At 35.0% G+C, this 21,830-nt stretch overlaps 1 protein-coding gene across 4 annotated transcripts; it reads right to left on the bottom strand.

Moving 5' to 3' along the window:
* Positions 1–98: 98 nt before the first annotated feature.
* Positions 99–20,839, bottom strand: LOC138805706 (ankyrin repeat domain-containing protein 26-like). Of its 4 annotated transcripts, none has more exons than XM_069990680.1 (10): positions 20,671–20,839; positions 17,648–17,789; positions 13,723–13,915; positions 12,800–12,983; positions 11,943–12,080; positions 10,447–10,517; positions 9,777–9,870; positions 3,993–4,283; positions 3,169–3,374; positions 99–655 (listed from the first exon to the last, which is right to left on the bottom strand). In XM_069990680.1, exons 2-10 carry the CDS (start codon positions 17,766–17,768, stop codon positions 517–519), a joined length of 1,437 nt encoding a protein of 478 aa, XP_069846781.1. In that variant the 5' UTR covers positions 17,769–17,789; positions 20,671–20,839; the 3' UTR covers positions 99–516. The 4 variants fall into 4 exon arrangements, with proteins under 4 accessions (XP_069846781.1, XP_069846782.1, XP_069846780.1 ...); XM_069990681.1 differs by lacking the exon at positions 20,671–20,839 and adding an exon at positions 20,511–20,598; XM_069990679.1 differs by lacking the exon at positions 20,671–20,839 and adding an exon at positions 20,056–20,138.
* Between the last annotated feature and the right edge of the window lie 991 nt (positions 20,840–21,830).

The following is a 21,830-nucleotide window of genomic DNA, read 5'->3' as shown; positions in this document are numbered from 1 at the left end:
AAATATCAATTTCAGATTCTTTTAATTTTCAAGCATCCATTTGAGGTTGCATGTTTGGATGTTAATCATTTGTTTATGATGGTGAAAAACAGGATTGTGCAGGAGAAGTTCAAAGTTCTATAGAAAACAATTAAACCAAATTCATTTAAAAGTTATTCCAAAGTGTCTTAAACTGGTTCTTCAGTTATAAGCACTCATGCTCAGAGCTTTTAAAGAAGTTATGTATGTATTATTTAAGTTACAGTTGCTGAATTGAAATGAAAGCAGTGCAAAGTTTTAATAATTGTATTTTGTTTTCTTTCTTTATTAAAACAGATTATTATAACCTTTAGTATGTTTAAGTCATCTAGCTGATTCAGTAAGTCACCAAGAAGGATGTCAGAAATCTGAAACCCTAGAGAAACAGGAACTAAGGCAGGTCTTGTAGTTCTGCATGATCTCCACTGGAGGCTGTGGATTTGAGGTTTGGAACTGTTAAGTTTTCTGTTGGAAAATGTTGGGAAAAACTTCTTGGGATTAAAATTTATTATTAGCACTTCCAACAAAAGTGGACTCTAGAACAAGTCCTGTATGCTTGCTGCTAGGTTGGGAAAATTTGTAATACTGTTTCTCCAGAAGTAGTTTGGTCTTAGCCTCTGCAAGCTTGTCATTAGTTCTGTGAACATTGAAAAAGGAAAATAACTGGTCATTGCTCCTGTATGAATCTTAAATGACTTACATAAAAAAATGCTAGAACAATAAATTAAACTTTCCATTAAGCAATGTCTTAAATAATATGTTAGCTGCAATTAGAAATGCTTATGTTTAAAGGGTAACTGTTTGCTTAACTATAGTAATCATTTCCTATGGATAAGTGCATTGAAACTTCACATTATGCTCCTTTAGGTTATATACAATTTAAAAACAAGACTAAATAAGAAATATTTTGATAAGCCTGTTAAGGAGAAAATTAAAAAATATCTGCACCTACCAATAAATGATGTAGGAGCTGTTAAACTTTTAGCACTGAGGAATAATTCAGACTAATAACATCCAGTGAGGAAGAGATTGTGGAATTGACTAAAATCAACAAGAGCATCTCCTTAGGTGATTAGCTCACTACATTAGTTACCACATCTGGTACTATTTCTGTCTTCTTCAATATCTTCACACTTACTGAGAAATTATTTCTTACCATTTTTGCATAGCTAGGTTAATCATTTCTTTTGTCACAAGCTATCCTTTATGCAGACTATAATACAATCACTTGTTCTTAGGCACTCTCTGGTGGTAATAGCAAAGACAATAAGGAAAGAAAGCTAATTTACCAAATGACAGAATGTCCAAAGGAAGAATGGTAGCATTTGACTTTTGGATTTAAGTTACAATCTTCCAAAAGATAGCTGAACTTGTTAAAATTTCTGTTTTAGAGAATTCTTACTAGTTTTTTTTTTGTCAGTCATGGGGATTGAACTCTGAGCCTGGGTGCTGTCCCTCAGCTCTTCAGCTCCAGGCCAGTGCTCTACCATGTGAGCCACAGTGCCACTTCTGGTTTTCTGGTGGTTAAGTGGAGATAAGAGTCTCTTGGATGTTCCTAACCAGGCTGGCTTTGAACGGCGATCAGATCTCAGCCTCCTGAGTAGCTAGGATTACATGTGTGAGCCACGAGCACCTGGCTATAATAGTCTTTTTAAAAATAAAGCTTCAAAACACTTAGGCAAAATGTGAGGTACCTATTTCTTTCGTTGTTATGTACTTCATGTTTTGCATAATAGACAATGCAGTATGTGGAAAGGAAAGGGAATCACAGAAACAGCAGAACAACGGATGAACCACAGCAACATTGATACTCACTTGACACTATATGGGATATGAACATCACAACTTGGGGGTGGGGAGTAGGGGGGATAAATGGGAGATAAAGAGGGATGGGGTAACAATGATTTTAAAAAAAGTACTTATTGCCTTACCTATGTAACTGTAACCCCCAGCTCATCACCTATTCAATAACAAAACAACCACCCAAAATAAAAAAAATACACTTAGGCAACATGGTAATAGACCATCCTAAATACATGTGAACACTGAAAAGGGAGAAATAAAAGCTATATAGAAACTAAAAAAGGGGAAAATACAAAATATTTTGGATGAAGCATTAAAGGCATGTTCATTTACTAACATTATTTTACAAAACTATATTTCCGGTTCACTGTTAGATATCATTAATTTCCTGACACTGTTTCATTGAAAATATTACTTTACAGTATGGAAGTTCCTCAAAAGACTCCACATAGAGCCCCTCTATGACTTTTGGGCATTTACCCAAACGATCACAAACAAGGCCATACTAAGGCTATCAGCACAATTATGTTTATTGCAGCCTTATTTACCGTAGTTAAGGTATGGAACCAACCCAGATGCCCCTCAATAGATGAATGGATCAAGAAAATGTGGTATACATACACAATGGAATTCTATGCCTCCATCAGAAAGAATGACATTGCCCCATTTGTTAGTAAATGGAAAGACTTGGAAAAAATTATATTAAGTGAGGTAAGCCAAGCCCAAAGAAACATAGGTCCCATGGTTTCCCCTATCTGCAATAACTAGTACATGTCTAGGACAAGCAGAAAAGGTCAAAAGCTATGTACATATGACCATATAAGATGATGTTAAGTGAAATGAATCCCAAGATAGGGACAAAGATATTTTTTCCTTCTTGCTATTTTGTCTAACATATTTATAATGTACTATGTGATTTTTTTTTTTGTTTCTTTGTATGTTCTTCCCTCATGGTATAACCCCTGTTTTCACTGTTCTTCTTGATTCCGGTGCCCTGCATCTTGTATATACACTTCTCTAATTTGGGGAGGGGAAGGAAAAAAACAAAATTCTTAAATAGGGATACAGGTTGACCCATTGTAACAATGAGATATACAAGACACTATGTTGAAAATGAACTTTACAGCATTGGAGGGAGGGTAGTAGTTGTGGAGGTGGGAGGGAAGGGATGGCAGGGGAAAAACAAAGGAGGCGGCAACAATGCTAGATAAGAAATGTACTCATTACCTTGCTCATGTGACTGTAACCCCTCTGTACAATATTTTTACAATAAAAAGCATACAAAAAGATTTCTCTAGAGACAAATTGTTGAGTTTAGTTATGCTGTATGATTTGAATCTGACTTACTTGCTTAGTTGATTTGACAATGATTTTCTAATTTTGATTTCTTTTAGATAGAGTTGCTTATAGTGTGCACTCTCTGTTTTACTAGCATTTACTTGACATCTCAATTTGGAGAGTTCAGTTTCCAGTTCATTAATTCTGACCTCAGTATGATTTCTTGAAGAGGCATCTCTTAACTGTTCTATCTTTTCCTGACATGCTGCTTGTTTCTGCAACAGAGTAAAAAGATATAGTTTAAGAACAATTATAGCCCAAACAATTCTTGTGATTTTCTCTTTTTATTTTGAATGATTGTTTCAGAGAGTGATTTCAAATATTTGAAAAGAGATGCAATGGTTAAAGTACTTAATATTAACTGCATTAAACCTGACTTACAAAATATTTAAATCACTTTTCTTTAGCTATGCTTAGAAATAAAGTCAAGGACTCATATTTTTTAAGAATATGCTCTACCACTGAGCTACACCCCTAGGTCTGAGTCATTCTAATGTTACTATTGATGTCATCTGGTAAAGAAAAAAACTATAAAATCAATGGAAAATTGAGCAATGCCTTGGAAGAACAGTATTCAAAATATTGTATTGCTTCAACATCACCATTTTTCTTTTCCTCCAAATAATTTATTTTATGCCAAATGATTCTCTATGAAAAATATTATGCAAGATCAATGTAATTATAATTGTGGAAACTGAAATTTTTACATGGAAAGATGAATGTTATATTCTTTTCAGACATCTGCAAAACAAATTGCATAGGGAAATAGATGAAGTACATACAAACCTAAAACATAATTTGGACTAAAAATATCAAATATATTATAAATTAACCTGTAAAAACAGATTGACTTGCATCAGTTTTTCTTCTAATTCCTGTTTAGTTTCATCTTTAATCGTCTGCTTGTACTTTTCCATTTGATCAAGATCTACCATATTCTTTTCCATATGACTTTTGAGGTTTACAATTTCTTCTTCTAACTTCTTTTTATCCTTCTGAAGTGTTTTACATTTCTTTTGGACACTGGTCATAGAAAGCAACTCACGCCGAAGAAATTCATTTTCTTGATGCAAATGTCCATATTTTAAAGATTCAATTTCCATTTTTTCTACAAGACCAGTATTCTGTGTGAATAGAAAACTATACTTTGGTAAAAAGAATTTTTACATTGGGCACTGGTGGCTCACACCTGTAATTTAGCTACTCAGATGGCAGAGATTTAAGGATCATAGTTCAAAGTTAGCCTGGGAAGGAAAGTCTGTGAGACTCCTATCTCCAATTAACTACCAGAAAAATGGAAGTGGTGCTGTGGCTCAAAGTGGAACAGCACTAACCTTGAGCAAAAAAGTTCAGGGACAGTGTGCAGGCCCTGAATTCAAGCTCCATGACCAACAAACAAACAACAAAAAAAGAATTTTTGGATTAAGAATTGTCTAATAAGATTATCACAAACTTTGACACAAATTCCATTACAAATTGAAGAACATCAGCAAATTGATTTCATTTGAGACATGCAAGATTAATTTAACATGCATAAATGAATAAACATACAGTGTGTACCTTAATGTAATAGAAGGGTGCATACAGTCAACATCATCAACTTTCTCCACTTCTTTTCAAAATAGTACTGAAATTCCTAGCCAGAATAGTAACTCAAGAGAAAGAAACGAAAGGAATTCCAATATTAAGAAGGAAAACATCCCAAATTTTAAGATGGCATAATCCTATCCCTAAACTGTGGTATTTCTACCCCAAAATTGCTACATCTGATAAATATCATTGACAATGTAATGGGAAACAAGATCAATGTATAAACCCCAGTAGCTTATCCAAGTTCCAGTAGGTCTTGCCTATAATCTTAGCTACTAAGAAGACTGAGGTTTGAGGATTTGAAACCATCTGGGTAACAAAATCTATGAAACTCTTATTTCAAATTAAATACTAAAAAAAACCTCGGTCATATGTACATAGCTTTTGACCTCTTCTGCTTGTCCTAGACATATATTATTATTGCAGATAAGGGAAACCATGGGACCTATGTTTCTTTGAGTCTGGCTTACTTTACTTAATATAATTTTTTCCAAGTCTTTCCATTTCCTAACAAATGGGGTGGTGTCATTCTTTCTGATGGAGGCATAGAATTCATATATATCATTATCTGTCTGTCTGTCTGTCTGTCTATACATATACTGTATTTTCTTGATCCATTCATCTACTGAGGGGCATCTGGGTTGGTTCCATATCTTAGCTATGATGAATAATGCTGGGCTAAATATAGTTGTGCTGATAGCTTTAGTATGGCCTAGTTTATGAGCGTTTGGATAAATGCCTAAAAAGTGGGATTGCTGCGACCTAGGGAAGCTCTATGTGGAGTCTTTTGAGGAACCTCCATACTGCTTTCTAAAGTGGTTGAACAAGTTTACACTCCCACCAACAATACAGTAGGGTTCCCTTTCTGCCACATCCCCTCCAGCATCTGTTGTTATTAGAGTTCTTGATTCTAGCCATTCTAACTGGGTGAGGTGGAATCTCAATGTTGTTTTGATTTGCATTTCTTTTATGGCTGGAGAAGTTGAGCATTTCTTCATGGGTCTATTGGCCATTCTTATTTCCTCTTCAGCAAAGTCTCTCTTTAAGTCTTTAGCCCACTTATTAATCAGGTGATTGTTTCTTTGCTAAGTGAAATGAACACGAGATTTTATCTTTATTGTTCTTTTTAATGTACTTATAATGTACTATGTGAGTTTTTTTTTTTGTTTCTTTGTAAGTGCTTCCCCTATGGTACAACCCCTGTTGTCACTGTATTTGATTCCGGTGCCTTACATCTTGTATATACATTTTTCTGATCTGGGGAGGGGAAGGGAAATAACAAAATGCTGAAATAAGGATACAGGCTGACCCATTGTAACAATGAGATATAGAAGACATTATGTTGAAAATGAACTTTACAACTTCGGGGGGCAGGGGAGGGAGGAGCTGGGGAGGTAGGTAAAAGGCCAGCAACTGCCTGCAGTTGTCATGTCCCAGTTTGACTTTAATATTTTTAATGCATGGTCTCCTTACAAATGAACCTTTTCAATAGTGAAGGTTTTTCTTTCTTTCTTTTTTTTTTTTATAAAACCTGAGATTAAATTCTACACTTCCAATAAAAATTGGAAGATCATCAGGGCTTTATAACTTCCTTATTGTGCTTTACTTCTCAGTAGCAAGTGCTAATAACAACTATGCCTTCCCTCTGCTCTCCAGTCACATTTTATTTTTAATGTTAAAAGCCACTGTGTTTAATCTCATGCTCTTTACAAATTCTTTCTCCTTTAAAATTTAATTCTGTTTGCCTAATCCACAATTTTAGCCCTGGCTTTTTTGGGGGTAGGGTGAGGGTTGGTCATGGGGCCTGAACTCTGGGTCTGGGCACTGTCCCTCAGCTCTTCAGCTCAAGGCTAGTGTTCTACCACTTGAGTCACAGTGCCAACTCCGGCTTTTTTCTTTTTGCTTATGTGGTGCTGAGGAATTGAACCCAGGGCCTCATGCATGCAAGGCAGGTGCTCTACCACTGAGCCACCTTCCCAGCCCCTACCCCTGGCTTTTTTTACATAGTCTAGACTGCCTTTCTTCCTTCTAGTTTTCTTCTCACAGTCTATCATTTAGTGCATATCAGTTCTATAGACAGATAATTTCACCAATTTGATGTTGATTCTGGTTAATGTTACTTTGATTGTGGTGATTTTCTCATTTGAGGAGCAGGACATTTCCTCATTGGGATTTGTCCGGCATTTTTGCCCTTTATTCCAATGTAATTTAATAGAATTCAATATAATTAATTTAACAATTGTTTTTCTTTACTATCATGTAGGTTTTTTTTCTTTTGTTATACAGACTGAGCTTAAGGAAGATTTTTTCTGAACACTCAATCATATTGTTTGGAGAATTCAATCAACTAGAGCGTGTTAGAGTCCTAACCTGGACTCTACAACAAAAAGTTGTGTATAACCAATATACAAACTCAGATAGTTGCTGCTGGTGCAAGGACTCATGATATACAAAACTTCTGGAGAAGTTAGGGGATTCCGCTGAAATTGATGTTGGTGAAAAACTGTCTTAATAAAATTTTATTCCCACAATAGACTTCATAGCGAATCTTCCTATGTCATGTTCTCTGTTCTGTTCTCTCTCTCTCTCTCTCTCTCTCTCTCTCTCTCTCTCTCTCTCTCCTCTCTCTCCCTCTCTCCCTCTCTCCCTCTCTCCCTCTCTCCCCCTCCCTCTCTCTCTCTCCCTCTCTCTCTCTCTCTCCTCTCTCTCTCTCTCTCCTCTCTCCTCTCTCTTCCTCTCTCTCTCTCTCTTTCTCTCTCTCTCTCTCTCTCTCTCTCTCTCTCTCTCTCCCCCTCTCTCTCTCTCTCTCTATCTTTGAACCCAGGGCCTCAGGCATGCCAGGCAAGCCCTTTACCACTGAGCCGCCACCTTCCCAGCCCCTCTGTTTTCTCTTTTCTTTTCCCTTCCCCTTCCCTCTCCTTCCTCTTCCCTCTTCTCTCCTTTCTTTTCCTCCTCTTTCTTATTTCCTTCCTTCCTTCCTTCCTTCCTTCCTTCCTTCCTTCCTTCCTTCCTTCCTTCCTTCCTTCCTTCCTTCTCTTTCTTTCTTCTTCATTCCTCCCCCTACCTCCTCTTTTCTAGTTCTCCTTTCTCTTTTTTTCTGAATTTCTTTCTTTCTTTCTTTCTTTCTTTCTTTCTTTCTTTCTTTCTTTCTTTCTTTCTTTCTTTCTTTCTTTCTTTCTTTCTTTCTTTCTTTCTTTTTCCTTTTCCTCCTCTCTTTCTCTTTTTTCTTTCCTTCTCTTTCTTCCTCTCCCTCTCTGTCTGTATCTTCCTCCTCTCTTACCCCATCTCTCTCCCCCCATCTCTCCCTCCCCCCATCTCTCCCTCTTTGTTTCTTCCCATTTATTTTTTATTTTTTTGCCACTACCAAGACATGAACTCAGGGCCTTAAACTCACTCAGCTGGCTTACTCATGATTTGCACTTGATCACTTGGGTCATATTTTCATTCTAGCTGTTTGCTAGGCAATTAGAGATGGAGTCCTATAAACATTTCTTTCTGGTCTTCAGATTACAGCCTTATGAGTAGCTACAATCATAGGCACGAGCCACTCACATCTGGCTGTGAATTTGTTTCTTTAGAAGGTATTTTTCTGGTGAAAATATCTCATTGATTTTAAATAAGTTTAATAAGATTTAGGCACTATTATAAACTTGTCATCATGTTGTCTCATTATTTGCATGACATCTATGGTAATGTGAGACTAGTTTATATGAAATCTAGGGAAAATTATTTTTCAATTCTTCTTGAGTCATTCAATTCTTCTTCAGTCACTTCAAATGTTTTGGCACCCCTAATCTTTGGCTTTCTGTGGCCCTGATCTGTGTCTTTCAGTAATAAAATTGTAAATCTTACTATTGTGACTTGAGAAAACAAGGTAGGTGGAACAATTAATTAATTGTTCCAAATTAAGTTTTTCCATTAAGCATTCTGATGTTAATTCCTATAAAGGGAGCATGAATGACAGGGAAATTCAATTTTGTTTTGTAAATATATGGTAAATATTGTTTATGTCACCATATTGACATCCTGAAAAATGCACAGGTATTTTCTGAGATTGGAGTTCTATGTACTTAAAATAATAGTGAGCAAAGGTGAAGTGGAAAAAAAAGTTTCTGAACCTAGAATTCTAGCTTAACCTATAAGATCTTACTTAAGCAAGATGCTATTTCTTCCTTTTTCACTGTCAATTTTATTTTATCCAAAGAGAAAATAATTTATTTGACAAAAGATTTCTTCATAATAGCCTACTAATAATTCTTGCTGAGAAAATCACAAATAATTCTTAAAATTCACTTGGACTACAAGAAATAGAATTCTAAGGAAAATCCTTGAATTTATTATAATATTTAAATTATTATAATTAGCAGGAATTCAAAGTTGTAAATCAACTTGCAGTGCATTGACATTATTCAAAATAGCCAAAAGGTTAAAAAAAACCCACATTGCCTTCCATAGAAGAACAGGCTAAAATATCATATGTAAACATGGGATTTATCATCAGAACTAGTTGGTTAATTTTATGTGTGTGTATATGCATGTGTATGTGTGCATGTGTGTTTGTGTGCACACACATGCACTCACATGCACTCTGGTACAGGCTTGAACTCAGGGCCTGGATGCTGTCCCTGAGGGTTTGTGTTCCAGGCTTGCACTCTAATCACTTGGGCCACAGCTCCACTTCTGGCTTTTCTGTTTGTTAATTAGAGTATGAGTCTCATGGACTTTCTTACACCTGGTTTTGTTAGATCCATGTTCCTTAGATCTCAGCCTCTGAACTACATAAGATTATAGGCATAGCCACCTGTGTCTGGCTTATTATTTTATTGAGTCATTAACTTCATGAACTCAGTAAATTGTTCCATAGATAGGAGCTGCCATACATCTAGCAACTAGTGTCAGCATGAACACAATGACTGTTTTATCAGTGATATTTTACCAAGTAAAATATTTCTATTTACTAATACTATAATATTAGAGAAAGAAAACTTCCTTTTCAGTATAATAGAAATTAATATGGAAAGACTTACCAAGTTTTCATTTGCAGAAACTTTTTTCATCTGTTCAATTTGCTCTTTTCCTTCCTTTACTGTACTTTTTAACGTGAGAATTTTAAGTTCAAGCCTAAAATGTACATTTTGATATAATTATCCTCATATAAAGCTTTAAAATGTCAAATAATTTTGAAAAAAATCATGTAAATTCAGTCAAAACTTCAATGTATAGCCTACAAAATTTAAGAAAAGTGAGGGAAAGGGGTGTTTTGGGAAGGATAGGTGACATTGATCAAGACACATTGAACTCATGGAGTGCTTTTCTCAGTGACAACTCCTTTGAACAACTACTTAAAGATAAGAAAATATTTTTTAAAATAAAATAAATAAAAATGGGAAACAACTTGAATTCATAAAAATTTGTCAACTGATAAATGCATCAAATTCTACCTATCTTTTGTGAATGATGTACAACTTTAGAGCCAATATAATTTGTTGTTCTTGTTTCTTTCATTCTTTCTTTCTTAGTTTTGCAGTGCTGGATTGAATTTATGACAATGTATGAACTGTACACCTGGGGTATACTCCTAGCCCTAAATTCATATTTCAGGGTGAAAATTTCTATAGCCTTTATATAAATGCATTTGTTGTCATAAGTTATGATTCTCATTCTTATTTGATTTGTAAATGCTCAAGGTATTTATACTTTTGTGTGAGTTTTTGCATCATCTCTGCATATTGTTCATTGCTTTTGTGTAGATCTTGTAATTCTTGCAACTGAAACAAAGAAAAATATTTTAGTAATAATTGGAAAAATAGGCAGTTCTGAGGTAAAATTTCATTAAAATACAGAAATTTCATATATTATTATGACAAATTTGTGCTATATAGCCACAGATTAACTGAGCTATTACATTAGAAATTTAACACATAGTCTAAATTAACACTTTAAATAAATATATTGACCATGGTGTGCTCTCTCTCTCTCTCTCTCTAGGCTACAGAACTGCAACATATTATTTTTCATTTAAAATTATGTTTTTTCCAGACATTCATATTGACAATATTGATGAAATGAGGGAAAGTGACAATCCCATATAGTAAGAATTTATATTTTATATTCTTAGCACCATTTCATCAAGGATGATTTGCAAACCTCAAGGAGATAAATGATCACAACTATACTGCATATGTTAATAATCAATGCAGTCCTTTAAGTGAAAAATAAACATGTTATAAATCAGTATAACAGGCAGTTTGTACAAAGTGGCCTGAATGTCAGATCTGACTTCCTGCTCATCATTGAGGTTGAGCAAGTTAATTTTGTTATGTCTTAATTTTGTCATCATTAAGTGGGAATAATATCAACTTCCTCTCTGTAGTATTGGGAGATAAAATTAAACAGTACATCTGAGCAGATGTGGATTATGGAATAATAATAACAATAACAACAATAATAATAATTGTGCTCTTACAATATTCTCCTTTCTCTCTTTTTTCTTTCTTTCTTTCTTTCTTTCTTTCTTTCTTTCTTTCTTTCTTTCTTTCTTTCTTTCTTTCTTTCTTTCTTTCTTTCTTTCTCTTTCCTTTTTCTTCCTCTCTTTCTTTTTTTCTTTTCTTCTCTTTCTCCCTCTCCCTCTCTGTCTGTATCTTCCCCCTCTCTTGCCCCAAATTATAATATGTATCATAGTAGCAAAGATTATTTGATCATGAAAAAAATCAATTCCTATGGAAAATAGTAAGGTCTATTTCATTATATGAAATCATGCTATATGTTTCCTACATGGTTTCTGGAGGCAAATGAAGTTGATTTAAGAATATTACTTATCCAGGGCTGGTAAGGTGGCTCAGTGGTAGAGTGCTTGCCTTGCATGCTTGAGGCCCTGGGTTCGCTTCCTCAGCACCACATAAGCAGGGGAAAAAAAAGCCGGAAATGGCGCTGTGGCTCAAGTTGTAGAGTGCTAGTCGTGAGCTGAAGAGCTGAGGGACAGCGCCAAGGCCCAGAGTTCAGGCCCCACGACCCCCCCCAAAAAAAGAATATTACTTATCCAGTGGGACTAGAACAGCATATCCCTCAAATATTAACTCTATTACACATAGGGTTTTAAATTCTAACATGCTGTCTTATGGATCTAGCATATTATCATATTCTGCACTCAGCAGAATGTATACACACAGATTTAGAAAGACTAGAGAATATACCTCAGCACTCATTTTCTCTTTAGACATCTCCATTTCCTTTTGCTTGGAAAGGTTATTTTCCACAATTTCATCTTGTAATATTCTGGCACTTTGTTCTTCAGAAAGTTTTCTCCGGATATCATTTCGTTCCTGTATAGCCTAGAAAAAAAACCATTTAATTAAGTTTTTAGTCTCACATCATTTGGGTGTCTAAAGTCTTAGTTAAGGGAAGAACATTAACCAAACCTTTGAAAGATGAAACTCTTAAAATACAAGAACTTTTCACTCACATTAGTTAATCAAAATTTCACTGCAAAATGGTATTTAAATTGCTTAAAAACAGAAACTTTGTAAATACAGATATTGTATTATGCATTAAGATTACTTTAAAAATGTGCAACTTGTTTTACAGTACTTTTAAACTCAGTGTATATTAACATAAATATGCCTAAGTTACATTACTACTAATGATTAGATTCCAATCTTCATTCATAAAATATATCATGATCATCTATTAGATGCCAAGATTTACAATAAATAATTTTAGTTATGATCCTCCTAGTTTCTTTAAGTAGAGGTGATAATTTGTTTTAAATCTAAATATATTTACATTACACATATCAGGGTTTCAATCAGCAGCAACTACATATACTCTGGCCATATGGTTTGACCATAGGTTACATGGCTTGTGATGTGGTCGATGTCTTAAGCTCATATAAATGTACATGAGGGATGTTTGCACAGTTATAAAATTACCAAATATTTCTCAGATTGGATTTTTATTATTAAGCAACATATGACAATATACATCTTGAATCAAAAGCATAACTATCTGTGAAATAAAATGAGAAATTTGAATTTTACCCAATATTCATTACCTGACTCAAGTCATTTTTTACAGTTTTCAGTTCCATACCCAGTGTCCTAACAGAAATATCAAGTTTTTGTCTCCTTTTAACTACATTTTTATATTGCTCTTCTTTATCTCTTAACTGTACTTTAATTTTTTCATAAAGCCCATCAATATTTCTTCTCTTTTCTTCTTCTTGTTTTAAGGCAAACCTGCAATTAAATGTACCTATCTTAAAATTCATTTTGGTAGAAAAATGCAATTTATAGTCTGACTGTTCATCTGTTATCTTAATAAAATTTCTATGCTTTTGAACATTTTATTTTAGTTCTCATATTTAAAAATTCTCTCATCAACCTCTTCCAAAGGACACATAAACTTGAAAGGTTATAGTGAAACAATATTCTGCTAATCTGTAAATTTCATTTTTATCTCTTACAAATATTATGGAAAAGCGATTATGAAATTATTCAGTATATCGACAAATGTAAAACTTATTTTTATTTAGCCATACTTATGCCTCAATAAAAGCATAGTTTAAATGAATTTTCTATATTTATTGCCTACAAATGAGTTTATAAATTAACTAGAAATACAATGAAATCTCAACCAAATACAATCACTATTGCATTAGTTCACCTCGTCCCACCATTTCTGTGCTTCCCCTTCCCCTCTCCAAAACAAACCAACTTACATACCAATACAAAAAAGTGCAGAAGTATAAAACGTCAACAAAGGGAGCAAAAACACAAAAAGTAAAACAATAAAAAAATCCTCTTGTTCTCACTTCTTGGCATTTTGATAAACATCATTTTATATGATTGTATGCACACAACTATTGAGCCTTTGTGATCATATCCTAAGAATAACCCACTTTGGTCTCATTGTGTGAATGTTAGAGTCCTGTTTAATTTCTCATGTCCAAGCAAAGACATCTTACCTGTATCTTACCTCAAATTGCGGAGCTCCTGCTCCTGTTCTGCTTTTGCATGCTCTTCTTCTGACAGCTCCTTTTGTAGTGTACTAATATTCTCTTTCATTTGTTCAGTCTTTCCTTTCAGTGCTTCGTAGTGGCTACATTTAAGTTTTAATAATCTTTTATATGAATGAAATGTATCTTGGATTTTCAATATCCTACCGGGATCTATATGAGGGAGAAGACAAGATACACATGAAATATATATAACTTGTCAAATACAAAGTCTGTCATATTTATACACTAACCACTGTAGAATACAATGTAGAACACATTATACTAAGTTCTGCAGATAAAACAGATAAAAGCATGCTCAAGTTCTAAGTCTAGCGCAGATGAAAGACAAAAATGACCACAATTCCTTAGAACAGATTATATAAGACAAAAGAGTAATGTAATCAGCCAAGTGAATTATATGTAAATTGAACTGAGAAAAGAAGGATGAGCAGGAAGCAGATAGGCAGAGGAGGAAAGGGAACATTCTGGCCAACCTAGAGGAAGTGCTGAGGATCTTTTGTATCTGCTTCTGGCCACCATGGACTCATAGGTATGAATTTTGTTTCTGAAGCAATTAACGTACCAAATATCTAAAGCACTTTTCAGAAAAAAATAGATTTTAGTTCATGATATCTGATAGGAAGCAAATAAAGTAGACTGTTCCATGTCCTAACTCCTTGCTCTAAAGTACTTCCCATGATATTACATGGAGAGAAGGAACTGAAATAGTCTATACTAGATTACTTGAGCTGTGGGGTAAAAGCTGAGAGCTAGTTGAAACCAAGGCAGTCAGTTGAATCCCTGAGATAAAGATCACAGGATAGAACCCTGTAGAGGACAGAGCAGTGCAGGTAAAGAACCCTATAGATTTGCAAGGACCTCCTTTAACAATTATCAGGCAGTAAGAACAAATGTGTGACTGAAAACTACCTGATATTATGGGAAGGAAAATGTGAAATAATTACAGAGAGGTCAAGCTGTTTATATGAAATTCAACTATATACCAAATTGAAGTTCAAAAATAGAAACATAGGCATTAAATATAATTAAACAACAGGTTGAGCTTGTAGATCTGATACAAACTGAGAGAAATCAAACTGAATGATGACAGACAGTTCTACCTACAGTTGAAATTTGAACTGAGAGAGTTTTCAAGCATTTGAATTGTTTTAAAGATTTTTTACACTTTTAGATAATTTTCACATAAACCATGTACCCTGGAGATACAAAATTAAAAAAAATTATTATATAATTTGTCACCATAAGAACAAATTTACAATAAAATATTAGAATGAATCAAAACATAATTTTCAATACAGACTGTTAGTTTTAAGTGAGGAGACAGTAAACAGTCATGAAGTTGTGAAATTATGTAACTGCACTACTATAGTATGTTTAGAATTCATATTTGCTCAAGTGAATAAATTGGACTTCAAAATTTAAAACTTTTTTTCTTCAAATTATAGTAGTAAATAGTAACTGGGGTTGTAACACAAACATAGAGAGCTTGCCTACCATACGTAAGATCCTATACTGGAAAACCACAATAATGCTTTTACAAGATATTTATTAAGGAGATATATAGTCAATCCACAAACTGGGAAAAAAATCGCAAAAAATAACATTGCTATTAATCATATGTAGATTCTACAAATAACTTTTTTAATATATATTTTATTGTAAAGATACTGTACAGAGGGATTGTAGTTAGATGAGCAAGGTAATGAGTACATTTCCTGTCTAGTATTGTTACCCCTTCCTGTGTTTTTCCCCTACAATCCCTCCCCTCTTCCCTCCGCCCCGAAGTTGTAAAGTTCATTTTCAACATAGTGTCTTGTACATCTGATTGTTACAATGGGTCAGCCTGTATCCTTATTTCAGCATTTTGTAATTTCCCTTCCCCTCCCCAAATTAGAAAAATGTATATACAATATGTAGGGCACTGGAATCAAATATAGTGAAAACATACCATGGGCAAAAACATACAAAAGAAACAAAAAATCAGATGGTACATTATAACTATATTAAAAACAACACAATAAAAATAAAAAAACCCTTTGTGTCTCTATCTTGGGGTTCATTTCATTTAGCATCATCTTATGTGGTCATATGTACATACATAGCTTTGAACTTTTGTGCTTGTCCTAGACATATACTAGTTATTGCAGATAAGAGAAACCATGGGACCTATGTTTCTTTGGGCTTGGCTTACTTCATTTAATATAAATTTTCAAGTCTTTCTATTTACAAATAACTCTTATAAACTAACAAATCATGATCTAAATTTTTAACTGGCAGAAGACTTTAAAAGATTTTACCAGCTTATATAACTGAAAAATATAATGATAACATGCTCAAGTCATTAGTGCAATGAAAATGAAAAACATCTTAATTACATTATACACATTAACGTCAATATTAAAAATACTGAAAATATTCTATGAACAATATTATGACAATATTATATGAACATTATAATGGTAAAAGGAATAGAGAACTGTAAAACAATTTTCAGTCTCTTAATGGGGGAAGATGAAAGAATATGAAGACATTTTGTGAATGGTGGATTTAAACAATCTTCTTTATAGTGATTGGATATGTTTAATGGGTAAGTCAAAGCTTGTCAAGTGGCACATGTTATACATCATGTGCAGTTGGTTATACATCAGCTAGAGGTCAGTAAAGCTCCTTGAACAAAAAGTACCTGTTGCAGAAACATATACAAGGCAGTATAGCTGGGACATAAAGATGCAGGATGAAGCTAGAGGAGTCTGGCTGATGCCTAGGACCTGGCAGGCCTGTTTTGGCTTGATCGCTCAGCCACTGCAAATAGGATTCTGTTCCTGTTCCTCAATGGCCTCTGTCTTTGGTCTGAGTTATTGGGATGATGATGAGATCCTAGTGTCTGTGCTGGCAGTGTCTCAGCAGGAATATCTAGCTAGTATGAAGAAAAATGAAGTGCACAGGGACTCATGCTCAGACAAGAGTTAGCTATTAGACTGTGGTGCCATACCATGGTTCTTTGGTTTTCTTTGACCTCTCTTCCTTCTTTTCCCTCCTCCTCTCCACCTATGGCTGGCTCACCCTGCACTCCATTTCACTCCTGCCTCCATCTTTTGTCTCCACCAGCTGTTGTGCCCTCTGCCCCCTGTACAGCACCATCCCTGAACTCCACAGGGCACTCTGGCAGGGGTGCAGAAGGTAGGCAAGAGGCACACAAAAACACCACCTGACAGCGAGGCAGCCCTAGAAAAGAAAGTCTCCTGCTTGCTCTACTTTCTGAAGAAGCCTTGTCACCGTTTTCCCCTACAAAGATGCTAGCAAGGTGGGAGGAAGAAGTGGGAAATTTTCAAGTACCCCAACAATGTCTGAGCCTTCAATGTTGATGTTTCCTTTATTAAAATGTACTTGTATCTTACAAAAAGCTAGAGGAATAAGATAATTATCTTTTTATTAGCAATACAAAATCATAGCTTGTATTTAAGAAATGAGTGCACATGACTATGTCTGAAATTTTAAAAATATGTAATTATAGTTGCTGATTAGATCATGATTTTTGGAAAAGTCATAACAGACATAACATTTATAAGGTTACTACAGCAGTCAATGCAGAGATGATGGTAACTGATCTAATAATGTGTTAATATTCAAGGAAAAGGGAGAAACAAGAGTCAACCAAAAGCCTGAATGCGTTCATTATTTTTTTTTGTTTGCAATAAAGGGGATCAAATACAGGACCTTGCACATGCTAACCAAATGCTGCCTCTGACTACATCTGCAGCCGTTTTATCCATTTTTAATATAATGTACATTGCTCATGTGAACACCACAGTGTTCTATGGTGCAGTACTGAACATTGCTCATGTATTACTGTCAAAGATCATATGTATGCAAACATCTTACCATTATACTTAATTCTAAGTTGCTCGAGTAACACCAAAATGTCATCATAGTTCGGATCAGACACCTCACAGCATTCGGAGCTGATTTCAGATGACAGAGAAAAGTCATCACACTCGTTCATTGTATTTATCTCATTTTTAACCTGTAAAATAAATAATACTAATTCAGTTTTTTATTTTTATCACATATTCATTTTTATCATATATTAAATGTACAAAGTGGTATTTTTCCATCTTTTTAGATAAGCAGAAGATAGGTAATACAGAAAAAAGTGATTTGTGCCAAATGCTGCATAACACTTTTCCTAACAAACATTACTTTTGATTATTATTTTTTATCTTCCTTTGTCTTATTTTTTTTTCTTTTTGAGCCACCAACTCTCCAAAAACATGCACTTTTTTTTCACACCTGTAATCTTAGCTACTCAGGAGTTAAGATCTGAAGGTTGCAATTCAAAGTCATCCCAGGCAGGAAACTCTATGACACTCTTATCCCCAATAAACTACCCCCCAAAATAAATAAAAGTCAGAATTGGAGCTGTGGCTCAAGTGGTAGATCACTAACCTTCAGCAAAAAAGCTCAAGGACAGAACCCAGACCCTGAATTCAAGTCTTAGGACCAGCAAAAAGAATTTATTTTTCAGGTATGGACTATGAAAAATTTGAAGAATTATGTGTAGCTATTGTTTTTCATACAAAATTTTCTGAATTTATAATTTATTTTCTTATTCATAAGGTCTTATGAATAGGTAAAGTTCATTCATTAATACCCAGTCTACTTAAAATACCATTTTTTACAAATATAATTCACCTATAAACAGGAGTGACATTAAGGAACAAAAATCACACTACTATTTAATTCAGGTCAAACTTCCCACCTGACAAAGCAAAAATATGTTATTAGCATTATAAAGACTTTTGTTGTTTTCATTCTAAATTAAAATAAATATTGAAGGACATTTAACCCTTAGAAATACTGCCTAATTCCTCAGATGAGAGAGACCCTTAGTTTTAATAAGATTTGGAATTAGTTTTCTTAGAACATCCTATGCATGTACTGCCTATTATTCTATGCAATGTGTATGTGTCTCATACAGTTTTAATCCTCTCAACAATTCTGTAGGTTTAGAAATACCATTAAGTATTTCAAAATGGACAACAGAGAAAGGCCAGGTAATTTACCCAAGCTTGCACACCTGGTCAGTGGTAGACCCAATTTTAAACCCTTAAATTCTTCTCCATTCCATGTAACACAAAAATAAGATTTATCTTCACGTATTTTTATGTGATCATTACAGGTGTGGTTATAATTACTAATAAAAAGTCTTAGTCTTGCAATACTTTAACAATAAAAATACTTTATACTTAGCCATTTCAATAATAATTTTTGTAAAAGAATTTCTCAATAGGCATCATTCAGGCAATCAGTTGTGTATTCATGAAACAAATTCTTGTTAAGCCAACAATGCTAGTCAATAACAGTAAAGCACTCTAGACCTTAAAATTCAAATGTAAAGATTTGTGTTAGATTATCGATATTTCATTACAGACAAAATCCTCTTTATGTCCTTAAAGTCTGATTGATATACTTTGTTGTTGTTGTTGTTGTTGTTGTTGTTGGTCCAGGAGCTTGAACTCTGGACCTGGGCGCTGTCCCTCAGCTCTTCAGTTCAAGACTAGCGCTCTACCACTTGAGCCATTGATAACAATGTCACGGACTTTCCTGCCTGGGCTGGCTTTGAACCGTGATTCTCAGGTCTCGGCTTCCTTGAGTAGCTAAGATTACAGGCCTGAGCCACTGGCGCCCAGCTGCACCTTATGTTTTTAAGCACCTTTCAAAGTCATAGTCATGAGGATGCACGCATTGATAATAGAATCGCTAAGGTGCTCCATTCTCCTTTAAGATTTCCAGCCGAACTTTAATACCAGCCCGATTTTCTTTCTTTTTAAATATATTTTTTGTTGTAAAGATACTGCACAGAGGGGTTATAGTTACACAAGTAGGGTAATGAGTCCATTTCCTATCGAGCATTTTTACCCCTTTCTTTGTTTTTCCCCTACCACCTCTTTGGTCCCCACATCCCCAACTACCCCCCCACCCCGCCCACCAAAGTTATAAAGTACATTTTCAAGAAGAGGTTTTACCTTTCTTGCTGTTGTTTTTTTAATGTACTTATAATGTACTATATGTTTTTCTTTTGTTGTTTCTTTTGTATATTCTTTCCCCCATAGTATAACCCCTGTATTTGATTCCGGTGCCCCGCATCTTGCATATACATTTTTGTAATTTGGGGAGGAGAAGGGAAATATTAAAATGCTGAAATAAGCATACAGGATGACCCATTGCAACAAGACATACAAAACACTATGTTGAAACCGATTTTCTTTTCTTAGCCACTGTTTTCTTACCTTGTCCACTCTGAGAAAGCTATTCCTGTTCTACAAACTGTACCACAAACCACGCCCCACTGGCGGTTTCTGCGGTTTCTGCGGTTTTGCCTTTTAACTCACTGGGACAGTTGACCCTAGAGTTCCTTGTATGGTCTCCGGGAAGGGATTAAATGTAGCAAATATATACAATCCGTTGTCTGTTCTCACCAGAGAAACCCCAGCATAATATATCTCTATGCAATTAGTCCTCACTGCCCAGAAAATATATGCCTTAGTCTTAGACTTTGCTCAAATGGATCAAAATGAATGGCGCTTTGAGACATTGAATTATATATTAACAACTAGAACAGATACTGATATTAAATAAAAGATTTTTGTTATTAAGGAAAAACACTTAAGACGCTAAGATGCATTTGTAGGTAGACGCAGAAAGGACCTAGAAAAGAAAAAGTCAAAATGAGTTTTACACCTACTGTTATTGGGCCATTGGGAGATTGATCGGAAAGGCTTTAAGGCCAGTTGGTATGAAAAACAGTAACATCTAGGACAGATTTTTTGTCGCCTTGGTTTCAAAGAATGAGTCTGCAGAGAGGGAAAAGCAAAATGGCAGGAGTTTACTGAAGATAAACAGACCTTCTGCTAGGGGAGGGGAGATCCAAAGGAGGCGACCTTCTGGGAAAACACTGCTCTGCTCTCGAGGTAGTACCGTGTCTCTCTAGGAGGAAACTACATGACTAGAGATCTGGCCACAGCATTCTCCAGATCTAATTAGAAGCAATATACATGATCTTCGTGTTGTTTAGACCTGTTGACTGTGTTCCCATTTGGTGGCATATCTCTGGGGGGTAATCAGTCCTCTGTTCATATCCAAGTCTTCTGGGACAATGGTTCATGGTAGAAGCCTAGAGTCTACATGCTAAGCTGTTCAAAGCCAAGGAGAAGAATGAACAATCATGGGAGCATGGGGACTTTAACCAGTTTTTTTTTCCTCTCTCAGTGAAGAAAGTGACACTGAATCCAGGGAAGGATTGGCACTCGAGGCAAAGCAACTGAGTTAGAAGTGTCTTGAAGCATTAGCTAAAGTAAGAACAACTAATAGAAAGGAAACAGGAATTATTGAATTCAGTATATATGTGTATACATATATATTTCCAAGAAGTATATATATGTATATATATATATATATATATATTTCTAAGTAATAGTTCTCTCTTGAGAAGTGGGGTAGCAAAAGCATTACATGATACCTTAAAGTCAAAAGGAGTGAGACACTGAAAATGAGAAGGCTCACGGGACATTTGAAATTGTACAGAAAGAAGCAGCCTGGAAAAAGTTACTTAGCTTCATATACTGTTTATTTCTTTTGCAAACAAAACAAGTAATCCAAATGGATATGGCAAAAGAGTCAGGGAGAATGATTCCTACTTTCAATACTAATTCCTAATCAGCAAAATGTCAGAATTCATCAGTGCCATCTTGAGTTCCTCTGTTGTACTTCTGAGGGGTGGGAGGCTTGTAGTAGTTTAGCAGAATATTGGGTGTATGTGTGGTCTCAAACTTATCTCTTTTTTCTTGATATGGAGAAGAATGGTGTTTAAGAGGCTATATTCGGGCTGGGAAGATGGCTCAGTGGTGGAGTGCTTGCCTTGCATGCATGAGGCACTGGGTTCAATTCCTCAGCACCACACAAGCAGAAAAAGCCAGAAGTGGTGCTATGGCTCAAGTTCTAGAGCTCTAGCCTTGAGCTGAAGAACTGAGGGACAGTGTTCAGGCCTAGAGTTCAGTTCCCACTA

Source organism: Dipodomys merriami, unplaced genomic scaffold, assembly GCF_024711535.1.
Source record: "Dipodomys merriami isolate MVZ:Mamm:240054 unplaced genomic scaffold, mDipMer1.0.p SCAF_4, whole genome shotgun sequence".
Classification (NCBI taxonomy): Eukaryota; Metazoa; Chordata; class Mammalia; order Rodentia; family Heteromyidae; genus Dipodomys; species Dipodomys merriami.
The sequence above is the reverse complement of the archived record's forward strand: the minus strand, read 5'-3'. Positions and strand labels throughout refer to the sequence as shown.

Bases quoted from the DNA above. Each gene is read 5' to 3' on its own strand.
- LOC138805706 (XM_069990680.1), bottom strand. From the start codon at position 17,768: ATGAACGAGTGTGATGACTTTTCTCTGTCATCTGAAATCAGCTCCGAA. The intron at 9,871-10,446 runs GTATAAATACCT...TGTACATTTTAG, and splicing joins ATGCAAAAACTCACACAAAA to GCTTGAACTTAAAATTCTCA. The intron at 3,375-3,992 runs GTTAATTTATAA...ACTCTGTTGCAG, and splicing joins AAGTCAATCTGTTTTTACAG to AAACAAGCAGCATGTCAGGA.